General features: G+C 42.1%; 1 protein-coding gene across 10 annotated transcripts in view; it reads left to right on the top strand.

Moving 5' to 3' along the window:
- The window catches only part of Ca-beta (Calcium channel protein beta subunit), a 97,235-nt gene that overhangs the window by 35,520 nt on the left and 46,044 nt on the right, over nt 1-15,671 (top strand). For 8 of the 10 annotated variants that reach the window (XR_013059490.1, XM_076622598.1, XM_033350096.2 and 5 more), the window contains exon 3: nt 977-1,066. The exons of the other annotated variants lie outside the window; for them this stretch is intronic. Coding sequence is in view for 7 of the 8 variants with exons in the window: in XM_076622598.1 (XP_076478713.1) it covers nt 977-1,066 (90 nt within the window). In the remaining variant the exon portion in view is untranslated. The remainder of the gene's footprint in view (nt 1-976; nt 1,067-15,671) is intronic. 10 annotated transcript variants of the gene reach the window in all.

Here is a 15,671-nt window from a genome sequence, read left to right as displayed (position 1 = left end):
GATTAGGCACGCTGCACACACCCGAAAAACCGTACGAGCTGCCCTCGTATTCGTATAAATGTTGTATCCGCAGGGTTTTAGTGTGCGTAGGGTAACAGGCATAGGAGGAGGCTGCGGGTCCCGCGAGATTATGTTCGTGCTGGCTATTGCTTTTATTGTTTTTCGCTGGACTAGACCGGCGAGAGAAGGCGGACCGGTGATCTTGTATCTTAGCAGGATCTACGTGCATTTTCACTTAGCGAGTTACACGATACCGGATACCGTTGATGTACCTCGCCAGCTTGGATCATTAGTACCAACTGTTAGAGAGAATCCGCAAGTACCATACCTCTCTTGAGCCTAGCAGTATTTTCATTTTTCTTTTTCCATGTTCGTTCCGTTTCGATGGGTTTAGAATTGTAAAGGGAGAAAAAGGCAGAGTCAACTGTACAGAATTGTTCTTCTTTTTTTTTCTTTTTTCGCCATCGATTCTTTATGTTCGACATCCTGACCGATACCTTCGATGATGAAACAGTGGAACAGTGTTCGACGAAGAAATCCAGGCGAGAGAAAGATGCACCACTGCACCGTCGAGTCGATCGAGGTTGATTCGCGAATTTAAAGGTGATTAATGCTTTAATGCTAGCCGGGACTTAAGATCTTAAGTAGTTTCTTTTATTTCCGAGATTACTCAGACGGGATAGGTGGTAGGGCGGTTCGATTAACAAGTTTCTTTGGCTGTCGTCTTTCGCTCGATGAACATTTTCGCTGTCTGTCCGTGGTATACTTCCCTTGCGAAGGTATTACTTACGAAAAAGAAGAGATGACGTTATCTTATCCACGATCTCGCGTTGTGGATCTTGAGTCCCATAATGCAATTGAAAATTTACCATTCCGATCTAATCCCGTCACTGTGTGAGGATTAAAAGCACCAACGCACCGATCGAACGACGAAAAAATCGATCTCTGTGTATTAAGACTTTGATGGGCTTTCCAGGAAAGGTCGAACGGGAGGGCCACGCTGCACGAGGGTCGCGATGAACTACAATTAGTGAATCTGTGCGTACCTCCGAGATCGGCGATCGTCGTAAGTAAATTCTATTCGCGACTCTGGAAGCTTTAATACTAAACGTAAGATAATTAAACGAATGAAAGAGGCTTTTTTTTGAAAAAAAGAGAAAAGAAAAGGTCTTCCGCTGCACAAGAATCACTCGAACGCTTTTATCAACTTTCTCTTGGCACGTTTTTCTCCTTTTCGCTTTTTTCTCTGATTGCACTTGGACGCACGAGGGGTTGACTCACTTGGTCAGCAGACTGGCAAAACCAACCGCAAAACAATACTCACAGGCTGCACGCACAAGAAAACACGCCGGAATAATGGCACCGCCTTAATTCGTTTCGGGGAAGAGAATCGACGAGACTAGGGACGCGCGAGTCGCGACAATGGTACTAACGAGGTCCCTAAACGCCCGAAAAAGAAAGCGTTAATTCCGACCTTTCAAGTGTAAATTCCTAACCGCGCTCTCGTTTCCACTGTCGAGAAACGTTGCCAGGTATTACGCGTACCACGCGTTCTTTCATCTTTCGTTCGTTTCGCTTAACCTTCGATGAGAACCGTCGGGGAAGAAAAATACACATTTGGTATACCATTGAAAAAGAACGAAACTTATTTGGTCGCTGTTAACAACGATGATTTGTCAACGGAATATTTTATTTCGGCAATTCGAAAAAGCAGAAATCATGATTTCTTGTTGGACGTTTGGGGTGTTGGTATTCGGCAGCTGCACATTGTCGTTGCAACGATGCTGCACGATTCAACCACACATGCATTAGTGCAATGATGGTTGGTCCTGAGAGTGAGGAGAGGAGGAATATTGTTGAAGCGGCGCAGGGGGGGAGGAAGGATCAGGGAAGGGAAAGGATCTCTTTGTCCTCACCGTGATCCATGCGGCAGCATTGACCTGCTGCCCCACTGGCGTAGACACCTGTCCCTTGCTTATCAAACGCTTCTACCAAACTCAATACAATTCGAACATGTCATTGTTTATAGCTTTTTCAAAAAAAAAAAAAAAAAAAAGAAGGAATCTAGAGAAAAAACGAATTAAAAATAAAATAGAATAAACATAAGATAAATACTTCATAAAAATTGTAGAACTAGTATTCTCAAAAAAAAATTTTTGTTTCAGATCATTCCTTTCTTTGTCGCAATGAAAAATAAAACAGTAAAAGTCGAATATCTCACAGATTCGTGAAATATTTACCAAATATCTAAGATCGTTTACTAAAATTGAAAGTCGCGGAAGGCGGAGAGGTCAAACTCGCAAAGTTCAATTAAATAATTCACGGTGTGTTCCACGCCACTGGATGACTTATTTCTCTCGCGATACGCAAAAGGCCCGTCTGAACTGGCGAACTGGCCCTTGTAGCCCTGCTGCGCTGCGGTTAACTTCTGCCAAGAGGCCCCCGGACCTCGGGCATTGTTGCAGCACCAGTTTTTGACAGGTACTATAGGCTGCGTGGTGCGTGTGCCCACCTACGTACGCTCCACGGATTAACGTCTAGAGAATCAGAATGAAAGAGAGACGGAGATAAAACGATAGAGTCGAAACGGTGCGCGAACGATCACAAAACAGGCTCACGTGAAAACAGGTCCTTCGACTTGACTCATTGGTATTTTATTATCGACTTTGAACGTCGACCCAGAAGACGTTCCAGTCGACTATTAAGTCCGGGATGATAAGTCTCACGCACAGTCGTTCTACCGTTAATAGTCACTTACTTTCGGTCAGATTCTTATAGAACCTGTTCCATGGAACTCGTCCAATGGCTATCGAATTTCAAACGCGCGTCTACATAGTCTACTTGCTGGATTATCGAACCTTCTTGGGTTAGTCTTTCTCTTCGTAGATACACAGTATATAATATAGGATCGTAGAAAAGTCTCGCGCCATTTGCGTTAATGGTCTTCTAATCGTAATGAAACATACTTTTACTCGATCGCCGGTCTGTCGGTTATAATAATTTTTTTACTTAGAAATTCTCTAGTTTTTGAAATGTCTGTTCATCGAGAACTGTAATCGATCTACCTGAAGTTGGTTTGCCTTCGTTCACTTTTAACTTTGCTATTGTAGAAGGGTAGCCTAGTTAACCAGTTTTGTGTTTAACCAGTTAACAAATTCCTAAGAAAGTATTGAAACAATTAAAATACCGCCAAGTATCCTCTTTATTCTTTCATTAAAGCGGAACATTTTTACTTGATAGATGATACGTGATTTTTGTCTGATAAAGAATTTTACCTATCTATCGTCTATCGGTCGTCTTGTATCTATCGTCCAGACCGCAAAGGGACTGACCCTTTCACCTGAGACAAAAATCGAAATGATAGAGGACGTGAGGTGCACATACCCTCTGAATATGCTTGAAGAGGGTCAGGTGAAACTCTTTTGACGAGCAGACTCGCCAGCCTCTTCGAAGGGAGCATTTATCCTCGAATGAGATACACAGGTCGGGGTAGCCCTAACCTGACCTAACTCTTGACCATCCCCACGGGTGAGCACGCAAATGACTAGAAAGCCTGGACGATTCTCTTCCATCACGTTGGCAAGTGTAACAATCGTCAAATTTTCGATCCTTCTGAAAGAGAGATAATATTTCCATAGACACAAATAGCCTTCCATTGTTCAGAGTAGAAAAATCGTCCTAACGATTTCTCCTTAAAAGTCCGTTCAAAGTTAAACCTACCTTAAAACGGAATAGCTAAATAGTCGCTTTCTATTGTTATAAATCTTAAAATCTCTAAAAATAACGCGGCTGTGCCTGGAACACATCAACTCTGTTCACAGTAGAAGCTAAATTCTCGATTTAAGATAACTTGAAATTTCTTGACGAGGGACGAGACGTCGATTTATCAAAGCAACTTTTCTATCAGATCGCTGGAAATTTATGCGCTCATACGTCAACTCTCAGCCACTATTTGCATACGGTTCGTGCATAGAATTCCTTTAATAACTTATTTTCAATACAATAATATTCAACTGTACGCGTTAGTTGCTATATGCAAGATCAGGTGGCTATTGTTCGATCGATGAAAATTAATTCCGATCAACGACGTATTCGTATCTGAGCTCAATACGACGACAATTAGAAAGGTTCGATCTCTGAGTTTTCAGATATTTATAGAATTCGTAAACGAATTCATAAACTATAGTTTGCTTGTAAACGAATGGTTTTTTACTCCACACATACCAAATACCCTAAATTTTTCATGCGAAGGACTTAACCAATCCCGATAAAGATTCTAACGATGCAACCACGCTCGGATCATCGTTTTTTTGACGTCGCCACTAATGAACCCCCGAGATAACTTCCAATCCTTCGAGATAGCTCGACATCCCTGGAAGAGGGATAACAAGTCAATTAATCGAGGCGACTTTTCCACCAGATCTTTCCATCCAGCAGATCTCAGAAAAATTCAATTTTAGAATCTTGAATTCTAAAATTCAATTTTAGAAATGAACGATTCACCCCGGAAGTATAAGTAATCATCAAAAATTTCAGCACTTAAAGGAGTTACCCAATCGCTCTAAAAATTCTAAGGATACAATCCTGCTTGGATCACCGTTTTTTCGATGTAGCCGCTGATGAATTCCAGAGCTACCTTCCAACCATCGGAAGCTTCGCTAACGCAACCTTAGTAACCAATAGCGTTGTCGGTCGCTCTAACGACCCCTCTTCCACCTCCACTACTGGTGAACCAGTAGGCCACAAACTGAGGAAGGCCCGAAAATACCCACGAAGCGTAAAACACGGCTTCCTCTAATACACCTGAGCTTGTGTACAGTCTACCTTCGTTTATGGTTTATGGGATAGGTGCAAGTGTGTACTATATTTTCGTAAGGACTGAGGCTGGTTGGCGTAAACTAAGGCGGCGTTTCCTTTGTGCCGCGCTGGAAGCTAGTTTCGGTTGGATGATGCGGTTCGATTCACAATGCCATCGCTAATGTCCACTTTCAGCCTCCCTCGCAGGCCCTTCACAACTATCGGGCTGTTTTAGTGCTTTATGACAGCCATAATATCGCCTTTCCCGTATACCAGGTAGAACAGAGCCCCGAACAGGCTGTAATGATCCGCAGCAGCATTGTGAATAGCTGGGCTTGCCGTAATTGTTCCTAGTTATCATGTTGTGTACTTTTGTTGAATTCTCTATATTTAGAAATTTGTCTGATAAGGACCTGTGGGCAATTTAAGAAGGTATTTTCTACACTTTGTTTAACAATTTTTTATCCTTGTGTCCTCGTGGAAATATCGAGAAATTTACTTATGATTCCTGTTCTTCGTAGTTAAATATCGCAAATGAATGTTTTGCGAAAATATTACACATCACACGAAATTCTACATAAGTATAGACATAAATTGGAAAATCATTTTGGATCATCGTGTTTTGGAATTATAAATTTAGAGAAATTTTATGAAACAATTACATGTGTATAAGGCACGAGATTTTAAACAAAATGTGAATTTTGAAACTTCGATATTTAATATCTGTGAAATATTTTATCACGGAAACATAGTGCTCGTATAAGAAACAAGAGAAACTATCGATTCTTAACTTCTTTGCATTTGATATGCGATAAGCTTCCAAATATCAAAAATTTAGAGAAGCATTCTCCCAGTGACTCTTGGAAAGTTTGATCTTTGTAATTGACTTCCTAACGAATCGATAGTAATGCAACGCGTGTCTTCGTTAGAACGAAATGGAAAGCAAAAAAATAATTCGCGAATGTAATTATCGAGACGGAGAGCGACGTGGAAAAAAGTGGCTACGCGAAAACATCGGTGCATTGAGTCGCATAATGAAGCTGCTTCGATCTGAGTTTCCGGTCGGACGGTGAACGCCGCGAAACGCTCTTTGGGTGGTCTCTCATTACGGCGGTTCCTTCAATGATTTCTTAGCACATTCGGCCAGGAACATATGGCTTCTGACCGTTGAATCGGGATGACTGGCCGCACAGAGGGCAGTATTGTAGCAGTTGGAGTGATTTTTCATGGGAATCATTCCCATAAAAAAGACCGAACCTTCTACTGTCTGACTAAATACTGTTATACAGGGTGTTTCCCAAATCGTGGTACAATCAGAAAGGAGATAATTCCTTATGTAAAAGTAGGTCAGAAATATAGAACGAATTATTTTCACATGCAGCTCCGTTTTCGAGAAAATCGAGTTTGAATATTCCTTAAGTACACGTGCACTCGACTAATACTATATATGGACTGTGTGTATGATATGTAGGGGCACAGAATGTAAAAGAATTGGAAAATATAATACGCAGTATGAAATGTGAGACGTACATTTGCTTTTTATTTACGATGGAGCTTTATCGCGACTCAGAATCAAGATGAAACTATAATCATGTTTTAAAACGATTATTTTCATTACAATCAATTATCAATACGGGTTAATAATTGACCTAGATGTTTCATCGTTTAAAACCGTAACTCTGATGACTGTGAGACAAATTGAATGTACTCTAACGATTAGCGATTAAGAATGAGAAATTCACGGCCTATTAATATAAATGAAATAATACCCCAAATGCCTCAATATTTCTATTTCAAGTTGTTAAAACACGAAACGAATTTGATAAGTGGACGCGCGTTGTATAATCCATAAACAAGTATCAAAGCTTTGGACGTTATAACGAGCACTTTATTTCAGCCATTTCGTATCTTCTATGTCTATTACGTGTACTTTTGACCATTTAAATTTCCCATAAACGCATAAACGCGATACAAGAACCCGCCATTTAAAACAATTATTTCTACATCAAACTATATTCAATCACGCCAACTTGCAACCCCCAGTTCTCTCGCTTTCGTAAACCAACGATCGTTGAAATACCGGTCATTTGCACGCTAATAAACGCGGCGGTAAAGACAGTAAGAACACCTCGCTCCATAATTCCAAACTGCCGTTCTCCCTGCGCAATCTAGCCGCAGAATCGAAGTTGTACGGTTCGCGAGGGACGAAGAAATAAACGAAGTAATTGTCGGTGAAGAAAGGAAACGATACGGACGAAGAGTGGACGTTGAAGAAATGGGGGAAGATGGGAGAGGAGGCTGGTAATTATCATTTCTTGTACAAGCCGCCGGTGTGGGTATAGTCACGGATATAGGCGGTTTTGCAACATTCGGTCCCTCATTGTGGCGTGGTTCCTCTCCTTCTGCCTTCCTCTAATCCTCACTATCTCTTTCTTCCACTTGTATCGTTTCCTTGCTCCTTCTCGCCGTACGTTCGTTCGTTCTTTCTTCTTTTCACAGTCGCACCCGCGCGCGCATCCCGCGTTCTAAAACAAAACGAAACGCTGCACGGGCCTCTCAAGGATAACGACTATGAGGCCTAGCTGAGGCGGCAGCCATATTGCCGACAATTGAAACCGTTGCACTGGCTCTCTTTTCGGTATACCTGCAGCTGCACCAAGCTGGTCCGCGCTTGTATCACGCACGCCATAACGCGCAGATGCTCGTCGCCCGGGCCAATTAATGCCAACTCACGCACGCTCTCTACCCGGAAAAAGGGAATTACGAGTAATTAGATTAATACTGAAAAATAGACCGTGTCCCCATCCCAATACTTCTTCATTCGAAGTAATCTTGATTGGCGAATCGATTCCTTTATCGCCAAGGAATTTAGAATTTCGTGCAGCTGTGCCTTGTGTCTTTTGTTAAGATTTCTTATATGTAAATATTTCTAAGGCAATGATTTCGTGGAACAATATATAACGTACGAATTCAGAAGTATAATAGAACTCTGTTTGTATCAACTTCATTTATTCGAACGAAATTCGAACGATTAAGCGATGGTTCATGGTTCATGGTGGTCATGATGGTTAAATCTACTCGTTAGAATGCGAGCTTCCATTATACGAACGAAAACTTGTATTTTTTATTGTATAATTACAATTGACTAAAAGTTATGCACAGTTGCAATGTCTATAAAGATTCCATAAAATTATAAACTGGTCATATTGATTACTCTGGTATTACCCAGTATGAATGAAAACGATTATTGAGGTAAGACCTCATCCTAATGGCATATACTTACATTAAATGCTTACAATTTTTAACATTAACAAATTTCAAACGCTCGACAGATAATAGATAATAGATAAAGACAGACATATAAACGGAATTGTATTGTATAACTTCTTCTTTAGATCTAAAGATCGTTATCGTGAAACAAGAAATACTCAAAATGCAGTGTATATTCTATCCACTAGAAATACATGGTTAACAGACCACGTTTACACTCGTAGCCGGACAAAGAATGCATTTGGCGCATTACGACCGGACTTTTTGAGGCGGGTGGGGTGGGTAACCCGACGCCGGTGGTGGCGGTGCAAGTTCAGCACCAACGCTGTAAACCATATGGTAAAGTGGGGAACGTTTCTTTGTGTGACTCATAAACGTGTACTGGTGTACGCGAGTCCGTAACCTCTACACAATGATCGCTAGAAAGTCGAAAAGTCGACTCGAATCCGAGTGGAACGATCGAGGCAACGTACGACGAAGAGTAGGGGGCTAGAAAATCGTCGTGGTCCCCCTCGCGGTTCGAATTCTGTGAGAGTAGGGTCGAAGGAGGCCCGAAGCAATTAAACGAATCGAACGCTGATTACGCGGCTGGTTTAGAGTCGTATAAATCGTCGATTTAAATCGTCGAAATTTTTACGACCGCCTGTCATAACGGTAGCCCGTGTTTTCTACACGTGTTCCCGAACCCGAAACATAAAAATCGTTCTGTAGCGAATAAATGTAAATCGTCGGCCGGCTATAGAATTTTTCGGCTATAGGTCTAAACTATACAGTCGGAGAAACGAATACGAACGGAATGGCGTCGATGGTAATGCAACTTCGACACCCGACGAATGGCGGCACATTGGTATAGAGGAGGGGAGAGGAGTCAGTTCGCCGAATCTAAAGGACTCTTGGCAGGCTAGCAGGGCCCAAAAGTCGTCCTACACGGTCAGGATCCAATCTCATTTGGTACTAGCATGCCTTCGCTCACTCACCTCCGAGCCTCGGATTACTGGCTCCTTTTTGGTCTCTCTCTCTATCTCTCTCTTTCTCTCACTCGCTGCCTTTTTTCTACTCTCGTCCTCTTCATAGCCGATTCCCTCGAAAACGCTATCCCCACCTCGTCGTAGATCATTATCGCCAGACATTCCGAGTTGTATCCGCGGTGCAAATGCAACGTAACCGGGAGAATGGCCATCGCAGATTTTGGACGGTGGTCCTTGATGTCTCTTGAGATTTTGAGAGGACGCTTGAGAGACAATTGTTTTTTATCCCAGCTGGTGGGGAATTTTTGATAAAAATAGGCTGGGGAAGGAAAATTGTACCGCTGATTCGTTGCATTTCTCCTCCTTTTTTATAATAAATAATGCGACAGTTCATCTGTGACGCAAATGTAATGTAATTAGAAGAAGGTCCTTGATGACATCTCTTAATATTTTTGAGGATACTTGGTAAACAATTTTTGTCCGCTTCAACAGGTACAGAATTCTTAATTAAAAGTTGGAGATACATGGTGTCGGTGATTTATCGTATTACCTTTCTTCCTAATAAATAACAGATTTATTTTTATTGCGAAATGTCTTGTGTCAAGTCTACGTCAAATGATGAGAGATTAAGTGTATAAAGATCACGTCAGAAGACGCCCTTTTCTTTACAATTCCAGCTGGTAAGAAGTTTCTCATTTGTGCTGCTTTTAAAAGTGCAGTGAATTCGAAGGTTCGAATCGTGCACGGGAACATAGCTGCGTCGGGTATCACGGGGCGGAATAAAAAAACGATCTATTTATCATGACACCCGCGATCGTAAAGAAAGGTCTTTCGGGGATACTCCACGAAGGATGTCTGATTCATCAGCTTCATTCATCAACGTCGGCCGCTTCTGTTTCTTTCATTTCTTTGAAACCTAACACGCTTCTAGTGTACGTGCATCATGCAAAAGTGTGAGCATGACCGGTTCACCGTCGTCCCTGAGCTCTGGGGCTTGCCTTATGATTAAACAGATCATTAGAGGGATGACTCCTAATTCTTTCTTCCTTTTATCGATATGGATCATTCTGATATCCGATCATTAGCCGACCAGCAAGTCCCACCCTCGGACCAAATTGCTTCATTCTTCAAAATCCATCATTCGAAATACGAACGTACCCATCCTTATCCACTTCCATACCTATAAACCGTCGTCGTCTCTTTCCTCGTCATTCTGTCCAGTGTATAGACCAGTGAATTTCAACCTTTTTCATCTCATGGCACGCGTAAACTAATTACTAAAATTCTACGGTGAACAAAACAATGTGTTATTACATTCGGTTCGAGAGAAGGTATTCACACTGTAGGGCTATTGTCGTGTTGGCTGCTATCATTTCTTTAGTCGATGATCTAAGAGAAAAGGAGTCAGAAACTAGGAGATAGTTAGGTATTGCATGTTTCGAAAGTTCTTGCACTTCAGTGTGTGTTGTAGCACACTTGGTAATCGCTGATCTGTACCGACGAGTTATGATCGTCGAGAGGATATCGTAGTGAGTTATCCGACGATAACTCGTCCAGCTCCGTGAGATTCGCCGCGATTCAATACGGTGGCCGACTGGTATCGACCGGGTATCTCCACTAATTGGGATTTCGCGGGTTCCCTGGTTGGCGAAGAGTCGGAGGGGAGGGAAAAAACGCGAAGCAAAACCCGGAGGAGGGCGTGGGTCCCAACATGGTATGACGCGATAATGCGGTACGGGGCCACGTTCAGCTGAATAGGGGAGGGGGGCAGAACCAGGGGAAAAGAAGAAGAAGACGACGAAAGAAAAGGAGGAAGAAGCGAGAAGAAGGAAGAAGCCCGAAAAAGGAGGGGGACAAGGAGGGTGGGGCCTGCCGCACTGACCTTGACTAGGCCCGAAGTTGAGGTGGGTTGAGGTGCTGCCGGGCCCTCCTGTCCACCTTCTCCGCTTCTCTATCTCTCTTTTTCGTTCGGCTCTTTTTCCCTCTCTCTCGCTTCGATCCGAAGAGGATACTCCCGTCTTGCCGCACTATGGCAGGCCCCACCGGGCCTGGCCCTGTAGTTCTGCATTCGCAGACTCCTCCATCAAGGACATCACAAAAAGTACATTAGACGAAAACACGTTGCCATTATACCGCGGCAAGCACCGCGAGAGAGGAGAGAACGAAAACGCTACGTCTGCTTGGTAAGGCTTTAAGGCCGGTGCGCGGAGCGCACAGCCGAAAACAGCCAGCACCGTCGCCCCGCCGTTTCGGCCCTCGCAACACCATGAAAAAAGCCCACGGCCATCTCCCCCTGTCTTGCTCTACGACTACGCCAATCTTTAGGCCGGGCTCGAGACCCCGACGAATTTTCTCCAATTTTTGTTTCGACTATTCCTGGAGGTCTCATTAGGGATCGTCGAATTATGGTATCTTAATATCTTGGAATCGATACTGTTGCATTTGAAATTGATGGTGATTGGTGGCACGTCGTGGTTACTCATGAGTCATGAAATGGAATTAGTGTACAGTAGTGGATCGTCTGTTGATTGTACGATTATTTTTCGAATCATTTAGAAGTGGCAGTGTTTGATTCAAAAGTCGTAATGTTCGACAAAAACACCGTATTTGGGCCGTGGAATAAAATTAAGGTTCTTACAGTGAATGATCTGTTGATATACTTTATGAGGAACATTTGGAAGTTTCTTTTTAATATTCTTGATGATGTAGAATCGCTGTTGCTCGGTTTGAAATTGATAGTGTTTCACAAAAGCAAGCCGTAGTTCTCAGTTGATGAATTGAATTAGAACGCGATGAATCATACGTTGACAAATTCTGTTAGAGATTTCGTGCATAATATGCAAGAATTGGACTACTTTTTCTTCAACTGTTCCCATTACCATAGTGTAGAAATTTCGAACGGTAGCAGGATGATTGGAAATAATTTCTTCGGCACGAACAACACGCCAGGCCTAAGGAGCGATGGTAAAGTTTCAAGTGCCATTGTCGAATGCATTCACGTCAGCCTCGTGACACACGAGTTACTCTTAGCAGTGGGATTGAATTTTTAGCACGTCCCCCTTGAATTCGCGCGAATGCCAAAAATAAGAAGGCGATGAAACGCGCCTTAACTGCCGCCTTTATTTCTGGCCCTCGTGGTGCACCTTACCGTTCCCTCTTTCTTATAGCCTCTCCTCTTCTCTCCTTGTCTCTCAAGATCAAGGTCAACTCTCCGGAGATGACTCGACTCTTTAAACGATGTACCTTTTCTTCGTTACTCCTTGTTCATCGACGAACGCCATCGCCGTTTCCGATCTACCAAGCGATCTTACCGAATCGTGTCTGCTCCGGTTAGAAAGTTTGTCACGCCATTCAACGAACCAAGTGCTTCGTTAGAAGGATTAGATATCAGAAAAAGTGAAATAAATCATGGAAAAATGTCGGCGCGTGCACCGGTTGCGACGTCGTTCACGCGTGTTGCATGAAACATCGAGTTTCCGTGTAATTATCATCGTTACGCGATCCACGCGATATATTTTGTCATTCGGACGGCTAGCGCAGCCACGGTTTGTCGCACCATAAATCGTATCTCCGCAAACGAGCAAGAAGCGAGCGCGAGTTCTTACAATTCCGTCGCGAGAGGTCGACGCGGCTCTTTACAAGCCGCCTTCCACCGCCTAGGAAAGGATAAACCACACGAGCCAATTCCAATGAGGCGAAATACCACGCGCTACCGGCCACGATAATTCTGACTCGCTTTCTCTCGCGCTGTGACCATTAAAACTCGCCAGCGACTCCGTTCTACGGATTCACCGCACCCGCGCTACTTTAGTGAACCTTTCGGTGAATTTATTATACCGACTTCACGCTCACCACAGCGTGTTTCTACAGTACACGCACGTACACACCTACCACTGTTGATCTTTCTTCTTTCTCACGTTGACGTCTAAATACCTTGAGCCAATAATAAAACACTAGCTTAAAGGAAGCGCCTGTTTTATGAAACTCCTTGGTACACGGTAAAAACGATTAGCAGCGCCCTCTACGCGGATGACTTTTGTCGCTCGTTAAAACCTTAGTACGTGTTACTCGGAGAGACGCTATTCGATTTATTGCCTTTCTTGTATTTAACGAATAATTGGCACGCGTTTCTTTTTTCTTGGTAGTTTAAGGATGTAAATTAGCAAGGACATCGAGGGCGTTATCTATGTATAGATTTTACGCGATAAAGAAGAGAACTTTCGATCGGCATAAATGTCAGTATGTTATCGAGCATTGAATTATGAAAAATACTTGACGGTAGACGTAAGTACGAATGGTTCTATAAACGGGGAGCGAATTACCGGCTTGTGTTCGTGGCAACGCGTGACGTCTGTGAAAAGATTGTTCAAGTTGTTCTCGGCTTTCACTAAAGTCCCGAAACTGTTGCGGTAACACCGACCGAATATAATTACGTCGCTCATTAAAATTTAACGCGAATAACGCGTAAGGTCTTTTAGGTTTAAATGTCACGTGTTTTATAGAAATATAGAAAAAAATAACGTAAAACTAATAATAGAATGAATAAAATATTGAAAACGGTGGTGGTTAGCTCTGAACTAGATGTTGGATTATAGATGACGTGCAATAATTTGTGTTAGATTTTTACGTTGATGATTAGAATTAAGCTAGTATAATAAATACAAAGTGGTACATATATACGTTCATGTGTTCTGTCTCAATAAGAGACGATAATTATACAAGTTTTTGATAATTATACAAGCACTTATCTTTTTTAGATCCGTTATTTTGCCAGGTCCAAAAATTTCTTATGTAATAGTACACTCGTATGCTAGCAATTCTCATACGAAATTACATACATTCAACGATCACCAAACAGTAAGAATACAACATTTCTCATAATATTCTACTAAACAATCAGCATACAGAAACGTTGTTCCCGTACGAACGAATATTTCCAGTTAATTACCACGTCTTACGGAGCCCTGTGTAACACCACGGAACCCCATGGCGACCGCTGATCCCTCATTGGCGAGGTTTCTCGCGCGTTAAAGTTAATTTCGTGGCTGTCCAGGGCCTCGGTAATGGAACCAGTCTTACCCGTGGACTTTTTCATCCGTCGAAGATAAAGCCGGACGTAAGTGATTCCTCCGCGATTCTGCCGCGTGAAGGAACGTTTTAATTGCGTTATTTAAGGGCGACACGGTGAACCGTGCAAGCAGGAAACAACGTGCAAACGGGTTTCCATGTACGGTGTGCCGGGCGTTTACTTACACACTGTCAACGTGACTCGCGGCCGATTCGTTTCGTGAAAGTCGATTCGCGTTCGCGCGCGCGTGGAACGCGCAGAGGTGCCTTTAAAACACCCACGTGCTCTTATGGTGTGGCTATGTGGTGGTTTGGATACGCGCCAACGTCAAAGCCCAGGACCTGTTTCGTTTTGCGGAGAACCCGATCGTTCGCGATATGCGGGCATCTAGGGCTCTGTGAAATCGTTACGATATTTATGGCGCGCGATAATCGATACCCCCGCTTTCAGCAGAAAGTTGTTAACTAGTTGGAAAATAATGGCCACCTTAAAAAGCATATCGTTACCTGATATATTTGCCTCGTACAAGTTTACGCTTCTGTCACGAGATAGCTGTTTATCTTTATCGCGGCTATAGGTTTATTATCGTCCCGACTGGCAGAGTCGCACATAGGGACTGTAAATCGTAAGTTTAATCGGTGCAAAACTATCTGTACTCGCGATATTTCCACGTAGAAAGGATGCATCCTTCTTCATTAAGAAATTGAGGAAAAATTTGGAGATATTGCACTTTTATAGAATTACCTGCAGCCACTTGCACGACTCAACTATACAGATTCATGAAAACATTCAAACACTTGCAGACACCTTTTATAAATATATTAGAATTATTAGATTAGATTATAATAAAATATTATTATCAGTATATTGTGTACACTTTTATGCAGTTTTTCTAAATTTGCAGGTTCATAAACGCACGAATTGCACATAATATAATTGCATATAAAATTGGAAAAATATGTGAACGTATTTGTAATGATATTTAGTAGGTAAAGCTAAGGTAAATGTTTATCTAGGATCCATTCTTCAAATTATATTCATAAAAGTATGAATTTGCATAAATAATCTCGCTCTAATTATGTATATTATAGGAAACATTTCGAAATTTCATTAGCAATATTACGAGACATAATTGTATTGGTAATATTAAACAGATCCATTAGTAAACATGTATGGAAATATATATAAAATTACACACTTGCTAAAAGTACATATTTCGTAAAGCTTAGAATATTCATCAGGTAGCCATATTCAAAGTATGATCGAATATGTTAGAAATACCATGAACTTCTTTAACAACTTAATATATTTTCGAAAACGTAGCTTAGTGAATGTTTTATGAGCAACGAAAATGAAAACCTGTATAAGTAGATATCGAGGAATTTCAAGAGAAACTCGTAGCTTCGTAATCGAGAAATAACTTTATCGATATGCGAGGAAACGACTTTTTAAGCGAATTTTTCGGAATATATGTACATACTTGTTCCCTCGATTTTACGATTGGCAATATACGGTAATACGTAGTAAGAAAAATTTCGAAGGTGGAGATATTTTATTAGCAAATGGTC

This window comes from Bombus vancouverensis, chromosome 11 (assembly GCF_051014615.1).
Source record: "Bombus vancouverensis nearcticus chromosome 11, iyBomVanc1_principal, whole genome shotgun sequence".
In the NCBI taxonomy this organism is placed as follows: Eukaryota; Metazoa; Arthropoda; class Insecta; order Hymenoptera; family Apidae; genus Bombus; species Bombus vancouverensis.
The sequence above is the reverse complement of the archived record's forward strand: the minus strand, read 5'-3'. Positions and strand labels throughout refer to the sequence as shown.